This window comes from Watersipora subatra, chromosome 4 (assembly GCF_963576615.1).
Source record: "Watersipora subatra chromosome 4, tzWatSuba1.1, whole genome shotgun sequence".
Taxonomy (NCBI): Eukaryota; Metazoa; Bryozoa; class Gymnolaemata; order Cheilostomatida; family Watersiporidae; genus Watersipora; species Watersipora subatra.
Genome location: NC_088711.1, coordinates 26126548 through 26149926, shown reverse-complemented (window position 1 = coordinate 26149926; position 23379 = coordinate 26126548). Strand labels below are relative to the sequence as shown.

At 34.7% G+C, this 23379-nt stretch overlaps 1 protein-coding gene across 1 annotated transcript in view; it reads left to right on the top strand.

The window, feature by feature from the left end:
* Positions 1-23162, top strand: part of LOC137394887 (flap endonuclease 1-like) — a 36133-nt gene extending 12971 nt beyond the window's left edge. The window contains exons 5-11 of the mRNA XM_068081663.1: positions 3705-3841; positions 5457-5523; positions 6879-7010; positions 10921-11007; positions 12447-12511; positions 14258-14372; positions 22622-23162. Of these exons, the coding sequence (XP_067937764.1) occupies positions 3705-3841; positions 5457-5523; positions 6879-7010; positions 10921-11007; positions 12447-12511; positions 14258-14372; positions 22622-22690 (672 nt within the window). The 3' untranslated portion in view covers positions 22691-23162. The remainder of the gene's footprint in view (positions 1-3704; positions 3842-5456; positions 5524-6878; positions 7011-10920; positions 11008-12446; positions 12512-14257; positions 14373-22621) is intronic.
* The last annotated feature ends 217 nt before the right edge of the window (positions 23163-23379 follow it).

Sequence of the window (23379 nt, the reverse complement as noted above, 5' to 3'; positions counted from 1 at the left end):
CTTTGGTAACTTTTTCTTGAAGTTGCATAAACTTCAAAAAAAGTCGGCAAAATTGATCGTGGGTAAAACGCTCAAAAGAAAAAGATGTCTTTTCTTTTGAGCATTTCAACAACGATCAAGTTTTGCCAATGTCAATCTAAAAAATCGTCCTGGCAATAACATCACCTCAAACAACAAACCAATCTCAAGTGATAGAAAAATCTCTATACTTTTTGATAAAAACGTTTTAAACTTTACATTAGAAGCATTTAATTTGAAACAAGCCATTTGTGCTTTTGATTTATATTATAGTTTGCATATGTACATGTATCTACTAATAAATAAGTAAATACATGGACTTGTGACAGTGCTCTGATAACTTGAATGCTCTGATAATTCGAACACTTTTGCTCGGTCCCTTGAAGTTCGAGTTATCCATGTTTGACTGTATATGGGTCTTTCCATAGAACTCTCCCACAAAGTGTGACGTAGTGGTCAAAATCTCAAATCACTCCTACACTAAATTTAGCATTACTTTTAGGAAGCCTAGCTATTCAAATTCTGTAAACAAAACAGTTATTTGCTGTTTTGTTTTTTAAATTTCGCAGTATATTGGTGTTTCTACAACAGGTCTGGGAACGGTTGCCGATGTAACAGGGGACAGCATATCATACCTTTTTATCAAACAAAAAGACACAAGCTTAATCATTTTTCACCTGCTTTAATACTTGGGTGATAAGGTTACATTGCCATAAGAACAGTTAACTATGGAGTGCAAACAATATACTTTACATAAAACAATTGCCTGTCTTATCATACATACAGGTTGCCGATGTAACAGAGACACAAGGGGACACCATTTCCCGATTACACTGGTAATATTGCTAAATGATAACAATATCTCATTAATTTGAAATAATGTTACTTCCAACATACAATAACAGTGATCATACATGTTAATATCTTTTTGATTCCAGTTATTTAGGTTAGTTTTCTTAATACAGGTTGCCGATGTAACAGGGACATCAGGTGATGCGGTGTTCCTGTTACATTGGTACCATCGGCAGAGTGAATTCAACTTCACAGATGACAAGAAAACGAATTTGCAAAATAATGCTTCCTTTGAGTACATTATCTTACATTTCAGACCCCAATGCTTTCATGTCACACGTTTTGCAACAAAAACTGTCGGGGACACCACATAATAATGCTTTTTATATCAATAAGTGTTGGTCGCTGAAAGTCGTACTTTGTGCCAATTGATGTTTGGATTGGTGCTATCAAAGCCAACACTTATCCATTATGACCCTGTTTTTACTTTGTGATAATTTAAACGTGAAACATTTGATTTGTTTAATCACACTTTATGGGCGAGATCTATGGAAAGACCCATATACATAAATGACATTGTGTTTCAGTCTGATTTGTTTAGAAATTAGAAATGCCACCAATATAGCTAAGTATGCAGCAAAACACTGGCTATGTAATCATAAAGCTTGGATTAGACGATGATTTTGATTAAGCAAGTGTAGAATTGATGTTTCATTAAGGCAACCAGCACAGATTTCTGCTTCCAGAGCCAACATGAGAAGCTTGGGAGTTGTCAACCCACCAATATTACAGGAAGATGGAATACATTCCTGTTGAACACTTTTGTTTTATAGCAATTATAGGATCATTCATAGGACTAAACGTTTAGTAAAATTAGTTAACTGTTTAGTGATCGCAAATATTGTACAAACCACCAGGCACTACGAGCTATAAAGCAAAAAGTTAGGAGTTGTGTTCTCATCAATTTTAATCAAAAATGACCATCCCAATTACTTTATTCTATCGTCAAACGTCAGAACCTCTATGCCCTTCAGAACTGATATTCAAATTATGAGTCATGAATTTTCCTTGAAACAAGGTCCTCATTGTTTAAAGTACCGTAATTTTTCTAGTGCGTTGAGTGGTTGTTGTTTGTTCATTTGAGTGCGTTCAGTGTTCTGTTAGTACAACCAAACCTCGACTTACAATCACCTCAGCATGAAATTGCCTGAAGATAGGAGGTAAAATTCCAGCAAATATTTAGCTCTATATCTAAAATGATTGGTAACATATGGTGTCTAAAATCTCTCACAGCATTGAAGTTTTGTAATCAACAGTAAAATGTCTGGTGGGAATTAAAAATACATGCAAAACAATGAAATATATGAAAAATAATTTATGTCTCCAGTGTAAATCATTCTATCACTCATTCTACTACTAAGCCTACACATAACTGAGCCTGCACTTCTGTTCGTGTGTCTCTAAGATAAAATAATAAAAAATTTTGCTGATCATTATTATTATCCTTATTAATTTAGTCTTTAGATTTAATTTGAGTTTTCACATTGAGTTTTTTACATAGTTTTATATAGTGTATTTGTTTTACTGCTCCATCATTGTATTAGTATTTATCAAGTTTATGAGTATTTATCAAGTTTATGAGTATTTATCAAGTTTATGTGTATTTATTAAGTTTATGAGTATTTATCAAGTTTATGAGTATTTATTAAGTTTATGAGTATTTATCAAGTTTATGTGTATTTATTAAGTTTATGAGTATTTATCAAGTTTATGTGTATTTATTAAGTTTATGAGTATTTATCAAGTTTATGAGTATTTATCAAGTTTATGTGTATTTATTAAGTTTATGAGTATTTATCAAGTTTATGAGTATTTATTAAGTTTATGAGTATTTATCAAGTTTATGTGTATTTATTAAGTTTATGAGTATTAATCAAGTTTATGAGTATTTATCAAGTTTATGTGTATTTATTAAGTTTATGAGTATTTATCAAGTTTATGAGTATTTATTAAGTTTATGAGTATTTATTAAGTTTATGAGTATTTATCAAGTTTATGAATATTTATTAAGTTTATGAGTATTTATTAAGTTTATGAGTATTTATCAAGTTTATGAGTATTTATTAAGTTTATGAGTATTTATTAAGTTTATGAGTATTTATCAAGTTTATGTGTATTTATTAAGTTTATGAGTATTTATCAAGTTTATGAGTATTTATCAAGTTTATGAGTATTTATTAAGTTTATGAGTATTTATCAAGTTTATGAGTATTTATTAAGTTTATGAGTATTTATTAAGTTTATGAGTATTTATCAAGTTTATGAGTATTTATCAAGTTTATGAATATTTATTAAGTTTATGAGTATTTATTAAGTTTATGAGTATTTATCAAGTTTATGAGTATTTATTAAGTTTATGAGTATTTATCAAGTTTATGAGTATTTATCAAGTTTATGAATATTTATTAAGTTTATGAGTATTTATTAAGTTTATGAGTATTTATCAAGTTTATGAGTATTTATTAAGTTTATGAGTATTTATTAAGTTTATGAGTATTTATCAAGTTTATGTGTATTTATCAAGTTTATGTGTATTTATCAAGTTTATGAATATTTATTAAGTTTATGAGTATTTATCAAGTTTATGAGTATTTATTAAGTGTATGAGTATTTATCAAGTTTATGAGTATTTATCAAGTTTATGAATATTTATTAAGTTTATGAGTATTTATCAAGTTTATGAGTATTTATCAAGTTTATGAGCTATGGAATGAAGTAAACAGAATACAATGTATCATGAGAATTTTTATTCCGGAACACTAAAGTCTCAACTATTAGAACATATTAACTTTGTAAAACAAGGTTTGACCGCATTTCTTCTGATCTACGTGCAGGCACCATGTGAAGCTGAAGCGCAGTGTGCTGAGCTTGTCAAGTGTGGCAAGTGTTATGCTGTTGGCACAGAGGATATGGATGCTCTCACTTTCGGCTCTTCGGTTCTATTGAGACACTTGACCTACAGCGAAGCCAGGTAAGTTGTGGTGTGGCAACTTCTAGCTTTTATCTAGGTGGGTACTCATAGCCGGGTGAATATTTTGACGGTGTCAGTATTTAATTTTTTGAGAAGGAGACACGACAACAATAAGCTACTTCTTAGCATTTATTGTATTCGGTACTTGTTCGGCTGGCTCTTCAGGGCAAGACTCAGTTCCTGTTTTAATTTTACATGGTTAAAGCACATAAATTACATAATTTTTTATCATATATTTCAATACATCAGAGTCTTGGCTCTCGAATGAGCCTATATTCAATACACAAAGAATGATAGAGTTATGAAAAACAGGGTGTCCAAAGTATGTCCTGCAATAAACAAAACACTTGGTTGCACTTCCCACAATGTGATGTCATAATTATTATTTAGCCTTAGGTTGTCGATCCTTTTCGCTGCCATTGAGGCTGCACTTTTCTGTGACAATCGGTGCTGTTAAACCCAGAGAGCGCTAATAATAAACTAGGATTCTAGATAATCAACTATGCCCGGGGATCACGCTAACGCCCGACCAATACAAACACATGTTCTGGGTTAATCATGCTTCTATAAATATACTGTCGTTGATGAAGGTAATGAAATCATATCAATTAAATTGTGACCTGCAGGGGCGTGGCCATAGGACTATATGTCAATTGCACTTTTGCAAGATCACGCAATGCTTGAAATTAATTAGTCTCAGTCGTGCCCCTCAACATCACAATAAAAAAAGAGGGCTAGCGCATAATATCTTCGGAAAACATAGTAAAATGCTTGGAATCTGAGTTATTTATCATAGAAATAATCTGTACATTGAGAGCTAATGACACTGATTCCTTTGTCATCTTCATTGGTTCTCTGGAGTTGTCCTACCTTTGTCTGCCCTAGCGTCATTATCGTAGTTATTAAATATAAGCGGTAAGCGATAAAATAGGTAAGCGGTAAGAGCACGCAACACCGAATATGAAAATTGTGGCGTCACAATTTCTGAGCCTATACCATTAAAGATTTATGTGGTAGAGCTCTGGGGCAATTCTATAAACACCAACCAATGTCTGTCTCACCATGTCAAACAATGGCCCATTCGAAAGCCAAGATATTGAAGAACCTGAATAAGCTAAAACAGTACTTATGTGGTTGATGTGCTTTAAAGCATTTTTCCTATAAACAAGGCCTAAAATTATAATTGTAGTTGCAAGCTACAGCTTCTGGGTTCTCTGGGACAGCATACATGTACTTCAGTTCAGTCAGCTCAGTAAAGTGTGTTTCTGTTTCAGAATTATGTTGTTGGCTATAGATGGTGAACCCTTTTAAATACTGACCGTGGTTTTTCTCACCTTTTGTGTATAAGGTTCTTTTGTTAAAATGCGAAAAATGGCTCATTAACATCTCAAAATAATTCGGTGACATCTATAGCATCACAGCTAGATTCCTGAAAAATCATGAAAATAACTTTTTTACATTAGAATTGTTTTACTGAATCTTTTTTACGTAAGGCAAAGTTAGTTGTAAAGCCTTTATTAAACATGAAGAATATTGACATTGTTTTCATTTCAAACAAAGCAGACAACTCCTTTCTGAGTAAAGGAGCATAACTCCACATCACCTTTGCTTGTAGGAAGATGCCTATAAAGGAGTTTCACCTTGAAAGAGTTCTGAAGGACATGGAGCTGACTCAGGACCAGGTAAGAAAACTTAATAATCTTTTAACAAAGTCAGCATATACTTTTCATTGAAAATGCAATATTTGTATTTGTGTTATCATTGTAGCTATAGTACAAATTCATTAAGTTAAGTAAAGATTTCAAATCTATTCAGAAAAATTAAGATAATTTACTTGTAAAACATACAAACCAGAATAGAAGCTTGTTGAAGCGTAAGTTCAGCGGTAGACGCAATGACGGCATAATTTACTTTAACTTATTCGATGAGTAAAATAGATCTATTAAATATTAAAGGCATTATTAGCAATTAATGGCTCTCTATGGTTATCAATTATTAGTATTAGAAAGTGCTCAAAGGATAGTATCGATTTTTGATTCGCTTGTTCTAGTCGGGCTAATTTATAGAAAGATCTTTGCCATCGAGTTATAAATTTTTGCTTGTCCATTGCTAAATTGCAAGCCAGTTCATGATTATCATTTAGAATAAAATAGCATTATGTTACATTCTAGCTAATATTGTTTTTAGCTTTGTTACATTTATCAGACCTGAGGAAATGAATGTTCTCATCTGAGATGATATGGTGTAGGGTTTAGTTTGTATGTTCTCATCTGAGATTATATGGTGTAGGGTTTATATGTTTAGGTTTATATGTATAGGGTTTGTATGTTCTCATCTGAGATGATATGGTGTAGTGTTTATTTTGTATGTTCTCATCTGAGATGATATGGTGTAATGTTTAGTTTGTATGTTCTCATCTGAGATGATATGGTGTAGTGTATAGTTTGTATGTTCTCATCTGAGATGATATGGTGTAGTGTATAGTTTGTATGTTCTCATCTGAGATGATATGCTGTAGTGTTTAGTTTGTATGTTTTCATCTGAGATGATATGGTGTAGTGTATAGTTTGTATGTTCTCATCTGAGATGATATGCTGTAGTGTTTAGTTTGTATGTTTTCATCTGAGACGATATGCTGTACTTTGTAGTTGGCTAGTTCCTTATTCATCTTTTGATTGACTGTTTTATGTTAACATAGCAGATAATATTCTGTTAAACATATTTTAGTTTATGATGTAAATATTATCGTAGTATGTGTGTTTGCTTTATGTTAGCAGAAAAGATTTGTCAATATAACAGTATGTTGCTTTTGTGCATGTCAGTGATGCAGCATTTTATATGTGAACAGGTTGTTGTGATAAATTGATAATAACAGTTGATAAGAAAGCTTGTCAACTTCATGTTTTTTGTTTGGTTTGATAGTATAATTCAAAACTGTTAGCCAATACAAAGTTGTCGTGCATTACATTGGGTCAAGCAAGAAAGCTGTTATGTTATAGCTAGTTATATATTAATAGTCAGTGTTGTCCATTATCAGTTTATAGACTTGTGTATACTGCTTGGCTGCGACTACTGCGACTCTATCAAGGGAATCGGACCAAAAAAAGCTGTCGATCTCATCCGCAAACACAAAACGATAGAAAATGTTATCGCTAATATTGACAAGTCGGTAAGCAGTCACTTCTCTGCCATCGTTTACTGATGTTGTTACTTTTCAACCACTAATTAGAAATATCTTGTCTGGCACCAACCACTATTAAATTTAAGCGAACCATGGGAACAACATAGTCTTCTCATAAAGGTTTGGTACAGTGGTGCCAGGAATAAACTGGACTACTTTGTTGGAAAACTAACACTCTCATTTAAATCATTGTTACTCATTGTGAATGTAGTCAAGAACCATAATTATATGTAAAATTAATCCTCACTTTGTCCTGATTTCAAATATGTAAACCAAGCAGCTGTAAAATTATGCTTTTGAATGATTATGTAGGCTAAATTCTGAACATTCATTTTATTTAATGGTTGAAGATAACAACCTGTACAGATATAATTACACTCCATTCATTTTTATTTGTTGGTTGAAGTCATGTACAGTATATTACAGCTGTTTGGTCTACATAATTAAAGTCAGCACAAAATGAAGACAAATTCATATATAATTGATGGCTATTGATTAAATTCGCAATGAATAACAAAGTTGTATATGAGAATTGTAGTTTTTCAACAAAGGAGTCCAGGTAGTTTCATAAACCACTATATAAGAATGGGTATTTAAATTGATACATATGAATTTGAATGTAAATTTATATTAACACTTTCACTGCCGAATAAATCTACCGCAACTTCTGTTAGACTGTCAGGTTTAATTCTTTACTTTGTTTTCAGAAGCATCATTTTGTTCTTACTGAATATAGAATAGCCTCCTGTATAAAAGTATTTAAAATCTATTGGTAGCATATTTAGAGAACCTGTAAAATTATATTTTATCGGCATAGAACTCAAATAACACATCAACAATCTGATCTAAAAATCTATTCTACCTCTACGCGTCTGCTATAAAATGGCTGCATTACAAAAGGGTTTCTTATCCTTCAAAACTTTCTTAATTGCAATTAAGTGACTATAAACAATTTATCAATTGTCGGCAATAATGTAACTACATCCTGATTGCGGCTGCTATGACAAAATTTGATGATTAAAAAAATGGGACAGTGTCTCAATGGCATCCAGTAAACAGTAGCTTGACATAATTTTCAAATGGTTACTCTACAATTACTTAATATTCTAACTGCTTCTCAAGATTAGAAAAAAAAGATATAGCTAACTGATCGACATATGAATTTGGTCTAATTTTTCCTCATCATCAATGATGGATAGAAAGATTATTTAGGCTCAGAGTTCTATTTTATATGAGAGAAAAAGCATACACTAAGATAGTTATCTTGAGGAAGAAAGTAAATGTGGTGTGAAGAGAAGAATCCCTGATGTGAATAGTGAGTTAGAATAGTTCATGGTTTCTATCATCACCTCTGACTGCACCTTGTTCATCTCCTAGTTTAGGTTCTTCTATCATCACCTCTGACTGCACCTTGTTCATCTCCTAGTTTAGGTTCTTCTATCATCACCTCTGACTGCACCTTGTTCATCTCCTAGTTTAGGTTCTTCTATCATCACCTCTGACTGCACCTTGTTCATCTCCTAGTTTAGGTTCTTCTATCATCACCTCTGACTGCACCTTGTTCATCTCCTAGTTTAGGTTCTTCTATCATCACCTCTGACTGCACCTTGTTCATCTCCTAGTTTAGGTTCTTCTATCATCACCTCTGACTGCACCTTGTTCATCTCCTAGTTTAGGTTCTCCTATCATCACCTCTGACTGCACCTTGTTCATCTCCTAGTTTAGGTTCTTCTATCATCACCTCTGACTGCACCTTGTTCATCTCCTAGTTTAGGTTCTCCTATCATCACCTCTGACTGCACCTTGTTCATCTCCTAGTTTAGGTTCTTCTATCATCACCTCTGACTGCACCTTGTTCATCTCCTAGTTTAGGTTCTTCTATCATCACCTCTGACTGCACCTTGTTCATCTCCTAGTTTAGGTTCTTCTATCATCACCTCTGACTGCACCTTGTTCATCTCCTAGTTTAGGTTCTTCTATCATCACCTCTGACTGCACCTTGTTCATCTCCTAGTTTAGGTTCTTCTATCATCACCTCTGACTGCACCTTGTTCATCTCCTAGTTTAGGTTCTTCTATCATCACCTCTGACTGCACCTTGTTCATCTCCTAGTTTAGGTTCTTCTATCATCACCTCTGACTGCACCTTGTTCATCTCCTAGTTTAGGTTCTCCTATCATCACCTCTGACTGCACCTTGTTCATCTCCTAGTTTAGGTTCTTCTTTCATCACCTCTGACTGCACCTTGTTCATCTCCTAGTTTAGGTTCTTCTATCATCACCTCTGACTGCACCTTGTTCATCTCCTAGTTTAGGTTCTTCTATCATCACCTCTGACTGCACCTTGTTCATCTCCTAGTTTAGGTTCTTCTATCATCACCTCTGACTGCACCTTGTTCATCTCCTAGTTTAGGTTCTTCTATCATCACCTCTGACTGCACCTTGTTCATCTCCTAGTTTAGGTTCTTCTATCATCACCTCTGACTGCACCTTGTTCATCTCCTAGTTTAGGTTCTCCTATCATCACCTCTGACTGCACCTTGTTCATCTCCTAGTTTAGGTTCTTCTATCATCACCTCTGACTGCACCTTGTTCATCTCCTAGTTTAGGTTCTTCTATCATCACCTCTGACTGCACCTTGTTCATCTCCTAGTTTAGGTTCTCCTATCATCACCTCTGACTGCACCTTGTTCATCTCCTAGTTTAGGTTCTCCTATCATCACCTCTGACTGCACCTTGTTCATCTCCTAGTTTAGGTTCTTCTATCATCACCTCTGACTGCACCTTGTTCATCTCCTAGTTTAGGTTCTTCTATCATCACCTCTGACTGCACCTTGTTCATCTCCTAGTTTAGGTTCTTCTATCATCACCTCTGACTGCACCTTGTTCATCTCCTAGTTTAGGTTCTTCTATCATCACCTCTGACTGCACCTTGTTCATCTCCTAGTTTAGGTTCTTCTATCATCACCTCTGACTGCACCTTGTTCATCTCCTAGTTTAGGTTCTTCTATCATCACCTCTGACTGCACCTTGTTCATCTCCTAGTTTAGGTTCTCCTATCATCACCTCTGACTGCACCTTGTTCATCTCCTAGTTTAGGTTCTTCTATCATCACCTCTGACTGCACCTTGTTCATCTCCTAGTTTAGGTTCTTCTATCATCACCTCTGACTGCACCTTGTTCATCTCCTAGTTTAGGTTCTTCTATCATCACCTCTGACTGCACCTTGTTCATCTCCTAGTTTAGGTTCGGTAAGTAGGTGACTTCCTTTAACTTATACCAGCCATAGTTTGCATTAACATAGTTTCTTATCTTTTTGTTTCTTTTTAGTTTCTATCAAATTTTCCACTTTTCCTTTTAAAACCATAATGTTTCAAGAACGTCTGGACGTCGCATGTTAGAAGTTATTTGGTCAAGAAAAATATTTGGTCAAAATTCGCTCTTTGTGTATTAAAAAACTTGTATGTAGAAGTGATCGTAAGTCGAGCTTTCGGTGTACTTAGGTTTGGAATGGTGGTTAATCAGAGTTGATGAAGTTGGGCTATAAGCAATCTTCTGTGACTATATGAAAACCTGTAATCATGTCTTCAATGGAAACACAGTTATGCAGGATATAATTGAAGCAAGAAACTAGTGATATTAGGGAACAAATGAGTTTGAACTGATGAGATACCTTCCTTCCCCAAACCTGTAATTTATTGAAGAAGAGTCAAGCTAGCAGGTCATAAGAAACACTGCTGCAGCTTGCTTCCCCGTAGGCCTCTGTGGACACGTCCTCGTATTCAATTACCTCAATACAAAACTTGTTATATCTCATGATTGTTTCGAAGCATATTTAGTCACTTCGGAAGTTGTCCTTCCTATCTCATAGTAATGCAGATACGTATGTTTGTGCCACAGAAATATCCAATACCTGAGGATTGGTTGTATAAAGAGGCTAGAGAATTATTTCGACATCCAGAAGTCACAGATGCGAGTGAGATAGAGGTACGGTTAATGGAGTTATTCAACTAGAACACATTGATTATGTCCAAGCTGTGATTATGTCATGCGCTAGATGTGACTAAAATGACATGTTAAACTATATACAATGTCAATACAATAAACTCTGTTATACTTTACGCTAATTTTAAATAGTGTCTATATAAGTTATGTATAAAAACGCCACCATGTTTAGACCACACGCTACATATCAAGGTCTTACACAATTAGGAATTTGGAATTCTAGTTGTGTTTATTTTAACTTTTTTCGCAAAGAGCTCTGTATGTTCTCGGCTGCAGATATCAAGGTTCTATAAAATGGGTTGTGTCTATCGTGTCAAATATTATTAGAGAACTTTTGTGGCATAAACGTAAAATTATTATGTTCAAATACAGCTTATTCCTACCTGTGATATACAACTTCTACGTCACAGGTATTATGTATTGACTTCTATGTTAGTAATCAATTCAGGGGTACTGAACAAATATACAGTTCAAATTTAATAGAACGTTGATCCATTTTAATATTTGTTTCATATGTCGAAGCTGTCATACCCTGAAGCAAATGCATTTATAAGAATGTGTATTGTTTTCACTTGTTTATTTTATTCAATTCACTTTAGTGTTTAAAAAATTATGAATACTTCATGTAACTAAATGTAGTATTAAAAATTATTTCTTATGCAAAAATGTAAAGATCTTAATCATATGTGAAAACTAACAAATTAATACTCGGTAGGAAAGGAGGTGATAGAAATACATGGTTTAGCTTAATCTCACCCTAGATTTTGTTTAAATTAACTTAATTCAAGCATGTTTGTGTTAATTTTACTTTTTATTTTCATCTATTTTTATTTATCTATTTATACTTATTATATTTAATACTTGATATTGCGTGAGTGAAACGAAAATCAGTGAAAAGTAAGCAAAACTGAAAATTGCATATTTTAGCGTTTAATATAAGATTTACTATAAACTTTAATTCACTATTCGTTTATAATTATATAACTACATATATAACTTTAATTCACTAGCCATGGTTTCTATGATTGAGAATGGCGTTAAAAGGAAGAAGTAAGAAAATGATTACCATTAAAATGAAACTAGAGATACTAAACTAGGTCAACTAAAGTTAATATACTATTTTGTTACTAATCTTTAATAAGTCCAGTACGTAGGTCTATAAAATTGGGATGTTTTTACGGAGGGATGTTTGCATTAGATAATTACTGTAGGCCTATATACTCCTCTACACGAAATTTTCGCCTTACGACGTCAACATCAGAATGAATTAATGTTGTCTGGCAGGGGTTCGCTGTATAGGTAATCGCAAGTTAAGTTTGGTTGAAATAGGATATAATCGTAGTTATGCTCTCGTGTAATAATTTTCTTCTGTGTAGTTGTCTTCTTCAAAATGACACAGCTGTTACGTGTTGTATCTGTAGCTTAAATGGACAGAACCAAAGGAGAAGGAGTTGATTGAATACATGTGCGAGCAAAAAGGCTTCAAGTGAGTTGCTTTTGTTTCCTCAGAACTTATAGCCCTGTTGCACAATTTTATGGTTGCAAAAAGAGAAGCTGAGTTTATAGTCTGTTTGATAAACATGTACTTTACACTCGTCTGTCATTACTCATCTTTATTGTTTGTCAGTATAATGGCACTGCAGGGTGACGTCTCCTCTTACTTGCTCACTTGTACTCTTCTATGTGAACAATTCGATTGATTCCCCAGGCCTCGCTTTATAATTCAATAAAGTTAACGCGGTAGATCTTAGTATTTTTGGCTTTTAAGACAATTTAAACAGGCATGTAGACATTTTTTGAAAGAAATATTGGTTGGATTCAGTAATTCCTTTGGTAATCTTTGTACACTTGTCAACATTATTCTGGTTGTAGCTTTTCATTCTGACCAACATCTGCGCAAACCATTTCTCAAAAATTGTCGTGATTATATATGTTTTGAAGTGCCACAACAGTTAAACAATCCAGGAGGAAGATAAGAATGTTTGCAGTTAAGAATTTTTCAATTTCATAATAAACTTGAAAGTCAGTCCCAAATGTGATGAAAAAAATATCAACTTTCTTATTTTTTGTAACATGCACTAATTTTCTGCATGAAAATTAATATTTTGTGGGAATTATATTCTCTTTACTTGAACAAGTTATTTCATGTGGTAGCAAACCCTCCAAGCAAGTGTTACTCGCATAAGACAAGTTAAAACTGTGTTCAATGCACTTACGTATCCAAGAATAAATAAATGTTAATAATAGATGCACCTGCGCATGTTGTGCAAAAGTGACATTTACAGAAAATGCATTTTTTTAAATTTATTTTGTTGGTATCATTAGGTTTCTTAAAGCTGCAGCAGATGGGATATTTGGCTTATTAGAGACCTACTATAGAGACCTATTATATACAGATACCATCACTTATAAGTATTGAAAATTAACTAGATATGGTTTAAATATTCATTACATCAAGAAAGGAAACACAATTGAAAGTCCTTTATTTCAAAACAATCATATACACTAATTACACTAAAGATCTGTTATTAAACTAGATGTTATTGATCCGCTCGTCTCATGTACCTCATCTCTCGTGGTTCATAGGTCAGGCGAAGCTTGGGAAGGCTGACCATGCTACCTCATACTCAGGATGTATTTGACCTTTAAGAACAAATACACATTTATTTTTCTTCTTAGGCCACAAATCAATCCTGTCGTTTCTTGTCACTCTTATTAGATTTATCAGTGAAAATGTATGAAAAATAGGTTCAGGCTATTGCTAATAAAGATGTTGTCTTGAGAAGGGTTTGTTCTGGAGCTCATATGGGGTGGTGCCATCGGCCGATGTTTTAGGGCACTGATGTTTGGCAAGGGGCTACACTCTATAAAGGCTATGTTGTTCTCTTGTTATTTTAATGAACTCTTGTTCTAAGGCTATTCACCACAACCATTCTGTATTTTTACAAGTCGGGCAACAAGAATTCTTCATGTCATTTTTGGTGACATTCAAAAACACAAAGACTGCTATTCCCGGCACGATTGATCCAAAAGGGCTTCAGACCAACATCCTGGTCTTAGCGATGATGCTACTTGTGCCTTTATCAGTAGAAAACATCAACTCGTGTAACCACAACTTTGGAATATTATTACTAGTTATATAGGAAAGCAATGTCTGCTAAACTAATCGGAAGTCAGCTGCTGCTATAGCCGATGAAACAAGGTTTATCAATCTTCGTTTCTTTTATTTTAGTGAAGACAGAATAAAAAGTGGAATTGCTAAGTTAAAAAAAGCCAAAGGTGTGACAACTCAGGGTCGACTTGACACTTTCTTCAAGGTTTCACTCAGCCCAAGCAAGAAGAGAAAGGTATGAGCGCTATATTAAGAGTCAGCACGCGCTGTCAGTTATTCTGTTGCTATGTTCCTTAGAGTCATACGCCAACACTTCGTCATTACCCGTTGTCATCTCTTGATCGGCTGCTTGTGCTGCCAGCGTTACCGGAGTAACGAAAGCACTGAATTTTCTGAATCCTTACAATTCTGTTAGCAGTACTTATATTTAATAATATTCTGGCAGTCTAGCGTGTTGTGAGAGATTGTCATGTGTAATAACTGTAGGAACAATTATTCTGAATGCCTATGGGTTGTTGATTGGTGCAGATGTTAAAGTGCAAATCTGCCAAGCGAAGTGTTGCAAGTTTGAATCCCGTATGATGTTATCTGTTTTCCCAACTTTCAACCGTGGCTTTGGACAAACAGACACGGCTCTTATTATAGTAAAGACCAGCCAAATGTCCGGCGTTGCACGAGTATTAAAATACAGCTTATAAGCAGTTGCAGGCAATGTAGTTGCCTACCATTAGCCTGGTACATTGCTAATAGTTAATTTGAGTAGGCTAGTATTGCTAAACTCACTAATAAGATCCGTGAGAGCAAGAATAAAATGGCGTTGTGTCGTAACGCAGAGCGGGATGCGTATTTTCACTCACATAAAGTCATATATCACCCAAATAATCCATCAATCTCGCGTAGCTCAATGGTTTAGTATATCGCATGGGGAATGGGAGGTTCGGAGGTCAAACCTTTTGCCATGCGGATTCTTCATTCCAAGATTTTAATAGCTAAAGCTGGACAGACAGACATCCGAACAGACGACAAACTTTGAGATTTATATATATAGATTGTGGGAGAGTTTAGCTTTTCTTTTAGCTGAGATCTGACGTTCAATTGCCAATTGATTGATACATCGCAATCATCTCCGTAGCCTCAGTGTTTGTTGAGCCTTCAAGTGTTGCTGGTTTTACGAGGCGTTAGTTTTTTAGCTTAAACTTTTTGTATTAGTAGTTTTGGTATTGAAATTTGATTGGTCTACAGTATTTCACGCAGCCTTAAACTCTAGCTGATATGATGATGAGGACTGCTTCCGCAGCTAGCATCTCTAATCTACAACAGGACGTAGTATCTCATAGATATGAAAGACAAACTCGATGAATCATGTGTTTGTGTCAACAGGGTAAAAAGTAATAATTATTTTGACTTGAAAATACCAGTAAAGTGTCTTTCCTTACAGTTTAAGACCTCAATTATGATAAGAGCAGATATACAGTCAAACCTCCCTTTAAGCTTACCTCAATATATACAATATAAAATTTAAGCGTATATTTGACTTCATATTTGAAGTTATTCTCAACATTTGATGTTTCTTAAAACAATTTTGTATGTGAAAGGAAAATGGCTGATGAAAACTAAAAAATCAAAAATAATATTTAAAAAATATAAAGATAACACAAAATTAGTAAAAACTTCACTTATTCTTTGTTAGTTTTAAGGTCTAAGTAATAATCAGTAGTGAGTATTGCCTTGACCCTGTAATCACTAGCGTTTCATAACTGCTGCATGAGCATGCATTTGAAACATCTATAGCAGTTCTATAGTTGGTTTCTTATATGAAAAATAAACATTTTGCCTGTAGCAGAAACAGACGATGCCAGCATATCACTGGTCATCATTATGTAATGTCTCCCTCTCACGTTTTCATTTGCTAATTTTCTTCACCTTCCTATGAATAGTCAACTGCCAGTAATTGCTAAAGTGTTGTGACATAAATCTGACAGTTCCTGATTCACAGATCTCCTACTTCTCCTAATATCAGAGGTTTGCAAGCAACGACAGGAAGTAATAAGACATTATTTTTCTCTTTTAACTGTCTGCTACCCCAGGAATGTCAATCATATCAGCTAGCTCCCAATGTTCTTTGATGGGCAAACTAAGTATACAAGCGGTGATATCTCTGCACGCTTCTCTTTGCTTGAAGAGCTCATTGGAATTATGATTCGCCGTAGTCGGGTGCACTTAGAACTTCACAGGGACTTTGTGTCTTTCGATGGTATTTTTACTTGTAAATATTTGTGCAAATTTGATTTGTTCAAGAAAAACCTACATCAAAGAAAGAAGGAATCGTTCTCGGTGCCAAATTCTCTCGGGTTATTGAGAGGGCAAACTCTGCACTCGATGATGTATAATATTTATTAATTTTGTTGCTAATACTCACATTACTGTCATGTTTTCCGCAAATTTCACTTTTTAATAGAATTCTTGTAGATGTATCGCTTGGGGAAGGCTTAAAGCATACTTCAAATCACATGTCACGAGGTCGATATGTTGATCTAATCTCATTGGTTAGTTTTATTTGAGGCGAGACAAACAAAATAAATTCTATTATAAATAAAAATTAAATTAGTATTGAAATCAATCAGTCTTCTTGTGATAAATCAATTTCCTTTTACCCAATCTATTTCCTTTTAATAAATTTCATTTCCATTTTATGTGATTAGTAACAGATAGTTTCAAATGACCTTCACTACGTAATGTAGTTAGTCAATATACAATGTTGTCATAGTACAGATCAGATCTGATTAAAACTGCAAAATATCATATCTGAATCTGCCGTAGGTTTGGCAGTTTTCTCTAACCTCTCAGCTCAGCACGATTTTGTGTTAAACATGTTTTTCTGGTATTTAATAAGCATTCATCACATACTGTGCCTTAACTTCATATTCATAAGAGTCATTCAACCTTACAAATACTGTAATTATGTTTTTCAAGGAAACGATCATGAGCTACATGCTTGAAATTCCTGTAAAATTAGCAATGCTGTTTCCTCTACAAGAATTGTTTGCCTTCACACAGTAGCTTTATATCTATAATTGTGATCCTTTTAAAAAAAACAGTCAATTTCATTATATAATTTAAATATGTTGTTGTAATTGTATCATTTTGTTCTTTTTTCAATGTTAATTTTTGTTTTAGACATTTATTTAAAAAATAAATGTTATCAAGTTAATTTGATTCCAATATGTTTCTCATATGTGTATTTGTACGCTATGTGAGATTTGTGAGTTTTCGAAAAATTGTTTGAACAAAAACATCTGACGAGCGACACAGTAAAACAGATTTGTAGTGAAAAAAAATTCGACTTCCTAGATAGATAAGTTTTAGTCTAAACAACTCCTTCACTCATTACTATTAGTGTAGAGTTATTTTGTAGTTTTGAATTTTACTTTATCTTGTTTATGTTTAGTCATAGAGTTACTTTTGAACATAAACATAGGATAACCAACTACAGTCAAACATGGATAACTTGCCGTCGGATAGCTCGAACACATGATTAACTCGAATGGTTTTGTTTGGTCCGTTCCCACGCAATGATAAATTGCTTCAGATAACTCGACCTCAACTTCGTTAACTCGAACAGTTTTTTGCCCAATGGCTACCGAGACGGTTGTTATCGCTTTAGAATATCACTTTATTCCTAGCCATAGAGATAAACCCCAACTTTTAGTAGTTCGTAGGCGTCGTTATTACCATCATCGGCAAAATATTTTTGTCAACGACTTTTCTAAAGGTTTGGTAAAATTTGATTTTTACCAAACATCCGCTTAGCGATGGCCCTTCGGAAGCAAGGAAAAGTGAGGTAACCTTCGCATAAACTTCAAGAAAAATTGGCAAAATTGATCTTGGTTAAAATGTTTAGAGAAAAAAGATGTCTTTTCTTCTGAGCATTTCAACAGCGATCAAGTTTTGCCAATTTTAATCTGAAAACGTCCTGGCAGTCACATCACATAAAACAACAAACCAATCTCAAGTGATAGTAAAATCTCTATACTTTTTGATAAAAGATTTTTAAACTTTACATTAGAAGCATTTAATTTAAAACAAGCTATTTATGCTTTTGGTTTATATTATAGTTTGTATATGTACATGTATCTACTAAAAAATAAAAAAATACATGGACTTGTGACAGTGCTCTGATAACTTGAACGCTCTGATAATTCGAACACTTTCACTCGGTTCCGTGAAGTTTGTGTTATCCTTGTTTGACTATATTTGTACTTATGCGTACCATAAAACCTGTATTTGAGCGCTACCTCTATTTGAGCGCCACTATAGGTGAAGGGTTGAAATATAGCATATTATTTGATAGCATGATTGCGGTAATCTGAACTCAGCCTAAAATGAATTGACGTTTGCAACTGCTGTTCTATTGTACATAAAAAACCAGTTTTTGCTGCAAGCATATCAATGAGTGCAATGAGCTTTTATGCAACTTTGTTAAATATAGTTATGGAATGAAAATATGCCCTCAAATTTAAAATGAAATACAAACTTGAAAGCTCCAACAAATTGCAACGCAGGTTATAATATCATCGTAAGCTAATTGCAAGCAATAGATATCAATGGGTAAAAACATGTATTAGCTTCCTCGTGCATATTTATTTAGAGATCTACGACTAGTTGGGGGTAAGTTAGCAAATTTCTTGCATCCGAAAGGGTTAAGGTTGCAGCACCCAAAGCAGAGTGCAAAATATAGGCGTCATTCGATTCGTCCTTGAAAAGGTTAAATTTATCTTCTGCACATTCGGACAAGGTGTTTGAAATATACAAGGCCACCCTCTATTTGAACGCGACCTTTAGTAAAGCGCCACTCTTAGGAAAGGATTGAAAAATAGAGTGCCATTGCATTCAAATAAAGGTTTTATGTTATGTTTTCTCTTGATTAACAGCAGGATTAACATAAGATTCATGCAAATTAAACCTGGTGAGATGGTCGTGTGCCTTGTACATTTGCTGATATTTATGTAATTTCAAGCCCGTAAGTTGTGCGCTTAAAGGTTAACTTGCAACAAAATTCACATTACAGCTATTTGGTATCAAAAGATTCACCATGTCTTACGCTTCTGTGTTGTAGGTGCAAAATATGTGGAAATGTGATTACAATCTCTGAAAAGCTAAAAACGAACAGTTAATCGCAGCCATCACGAAAATGCCGTAGTTTGGAATCCCTTTATTTTGATGACATTCTTAAACATTTTGGTTATTGTTTTGACACATGATGTTATCACGTGAATTGAAAGGCCAATAAAAGGCTCAATATAAAACTTCTCATAGCACTAGTTTATGACAAACACTTCGGGTTATACCGAAAAGCCCGTATCAAATATAGATGCTCGCTACTTTACAGTTTTGTTTCGGCTTAGTCTAATCGTCTAGCCGTAATCTGATCGTGTGACCCATACTTCCTGCCAAACACTGCGAATCATTTCTGCAGCATTTTTCAACTATCACAAATGAGCAACAGGCTCGTCATTTTTATCAGATGATGATATAAAATCCTTCGAGCTGAGGTTAAAAAATTCAACGAATTTTTACGATAGGTTTTGAGATATCAGTGCTCAAAGTGACAGCATTACAATGATGATGACACAGATGCGTAAAGACAATAAACATGGTTTTATTGAATGCGTGGAGTGTAGCTGTGAAAATATTTCGACGAATGAGGTTGCATGGAAGTGTAAATAAAAGCCATCTTGTTCATCTACGTCCCATTTGAGACGTTTTGGAAAGGGATTCTGATTTACAGCGTTTTCATGATGGCTGCAATGAACTGTTCGTTTTTAAGCTTTTAAGAGCTTGTAGTCACATTTCCACTTCTTTTGCACCTGCAACACGGCAGAGTAAGACATGGGGAATCTTTTGGTACCAAATAACTGTAATGTGAATTTTGTTACAAGTCAACCTTTAAGAAGTGTTTTTATACCTCTACCAAAAACGCAAACAAAGTGTGATAAAGGGTGTATGCATTTCAGTTAGAGATGTGTTAGACCTCCGCGACATATAGTAGAGTGATATAGTAGAGCGCTGAAGAAAGCTACTTTTCTTGATCCTTAAAAGGAAGAGCTCATGTATGATCAATATAGCGTTTCTTTATAGTCACCTCTTTTGATATCCTTATGATGCATCTATGATTCATAGAATGCTTAAGATAATCTATAAAAAACAGGCATTGTCTTGAGTGTCAAAACCTTGGTTTGTAAGGTGAACCTTGAAGTGTGTCACAGTCATGTGTTAATGACAACCTAACCGCTAAAGCAACCTCAAGATAGTTCATAGTATCTTGCGCTGTGTTTCCATGACACGACTCCGCAAGTCTGTGTCATCCGCAAAATGGAAATAACAAAAACATGAAAATTTTTATCGTGTGTTTCATGCTTATGAAAAATGGAAATGACACGAAACTACACTTGTGAATTATGTGCAAAAAATGCCTGCACACTATTCTAATTCAGACATTTTCCGCACTCCAATTGTTCCTATTTTTATTTGAGCATTTTCATGTGCACATCTATGGCCCCTGGCATAGAATTTCCTTCTTTTTAGCAAAACCCGCAACACTTTTAGCATTAATCCGCAACACGCGAATGTCCATTAAAATACTTATTACATGGTAACTCAATGTGCGCACAACTCCAAATCTACATCCAATCAATGGAAACATCATGATACACTACCCTAGGACACTTATATTTCGCTAGTATTTAGTTTCGTGAGTAGCATCCAGCGTGAAATTTCACTGCATCTTAATTTCGCAGCTCTGATGAGTGTGAAAATATAGTGATGTGAAAATAAATGCAGTGGAACAAACATACCCTAGGACACTTAAGTATTCGCCTCATCTAACTTTCGCGTTTTCGTGGAGTCATCCTCTCGCGAAAATTTCATGTGCGAAACTAAACTATCATAACGAATGAGCGAAAACGCCAATTTAATAGTTTTGTTCATTGATAGTCCAAGAAACAAATGGCAGCAAGCGATCAAATTGCATTATCGACCTCGCCCACACCATTCTACCTGCGGTTCACAATTACAAACTAGTCCCAAATTGAATTTTTTTTCTTATCGGTGAACTGAACCTGAAGAATCTAATTATGTTTGTTCCACTGCATTTATTTTCACATCACTATATTTTTGCACTCATCAGAGCTGCGAAATTAAGTTGCAGCGAAATTTTACTCTGTATGCTACTCACGAAACTAAATACTAGCGAAATATGTGTCCTAGGGTAATTAGATTCCTCAGGATCAGTTCACCGCAGGCCTGTATTCACTGGTTGCAAGTTGGGACGGCTAATGTTAGGCGACTAGTTATGAACACCTGGGGGGGTTGAGGGGGCGGTGTAAGCCCCCAACAGGTTTTTCTTATGTAGGGCCTCTCGTGTGAAGTTTTAAAAAGTTTTACCGGAAAGTATCATTTTTCAATTTTTTGAGATTTGTTTTGTTTTAGGTGATGTGACTGACGAGACGTTTTTAAATTAAAATAGGCAAAACTTGACCGCAGTTAAAACGCTCAGAAAAAAGACAATCTTTTTCTTTTGAGCGTTGTAACAAAGATCAATTTTGCCAATTTTATTTTAAGTTGTTTGGTAAAACTTGATATTTTGCAAACCTTTATAAAGGTCGTCAACAAGAATATTTTACCACTGATACTGATAATAATGACGCCTAAGAACTACTAAAAGTTGATGTTTGTCTCTATGGCTTCGAATAAAGTGATATTCTACAGCGATAAAAACCGTTTCCATAGCCGTTGGGCAAATAACTTCTCGAATAAATGATGTTGAGGTTGAGTTATCTGAAGCAATATATCATTGCCTGGGAACGGACCAAACAAATCCGTTCGAGTTAACCTTGTGTTTGAGATGAAATGTTACATTTTATCTGAGGGCGAGTTATCAGAGTTTGACTGTACTTAGCCGCGGAAAGTTCCTAAAAAGTTGGGACGGCTCAGCCGCCCCAGGGAATACGGGCCTGGTTCACCGATAAGAAAAAAATTTTAATTTGGGACTAGTTTGTAATTGTGAACCGCAGGTAGAATGGTGTGGGCAAGGTCGATAAAGCAATTTGACCGCTTGCTGCCATTTGTTTCTTGGACTATCAATGAACAAAGCTATTTAATTTCGCGTTTTCGCTCGTTCGTTATAATAGTTTAGTTTCGCACATGAAATTTTCGCGAGAGGATGACTCCGCGAAAGTTAGATGAGGCGAATACATAAGTGTCCTAGGGTATCTTCATATCTATTGGGCTTCTCTTTGGGCTGGACATTTTATATGTCAATAAAGAGTATGCACAAGCCTTGTGACAGGCTTTCATGCGTAGCATATAGGTATTGTGGCAGATGTTAGGCATGGTTTGAGGAAAATATGTCATAGAAGTAGGAAAATCCTGTTGGTGGTAAATATCTTGTTCCGTGTATAAACTCAGGGTCTATTGTATTTACAGTCTGATGGGAAGGATGCCGGATCAGCCAAGAAGAAAGGTAAAGGAGGTGGATATAAAAGAGGAAAGTGATTTTTGTGGCAAAATATTCGGGCTATGGTAATCCACACCCTTGTGTATAAACCACGAGTCAAGACACTATAGTATGATTCAGGAGCCTCTTCCTTAATAAGACTTGAAAGTATTTTTATCCTACCAGTCTTTGATCGTGTTTAAGCAATATTTGTGCATTCTATTATGCTTATTCAACTGGGTTTGTTAGACCCGTGAACTCTGTATGCATCTCAACGTGAAAGTGAAATGTCTGTACGTTGTTTGTTTCGATAATTTATATTTCTTTTGAGTTGGCGATCAATTTCGGCTGATCAATTGCGCTTTGGTGGTTTGGTTTCTTTTTATGTCCATGATGAAGGCTTTTCTCCGGGGTCTCCGCGTGCATATTACTCAATGGCAACACTTTGTATCAACCAAAGTGCTCCAAAACATGACATATCTTTCACTTTTCAGCTATCAATAACAATAAACATCATTTTACTGCGTTCAATACCATTTGTTATGTTTGATACCTGCTCTCTACTCAAGGCTTTGCGAGTATTTGTAGATTGTCTCCTCTTATGTGAGCATTCTGCGAATGAATGTTAGAGGAGATTTTGACTTTTGGCATTTGGTACTTAAGTACAGCTGAGCAGAAGAATTGCCAGTAAAAGAATGACACTTTCACTTTGAGATTGATGCCAAGTAGTGAAGCTCTATTCCGTTTG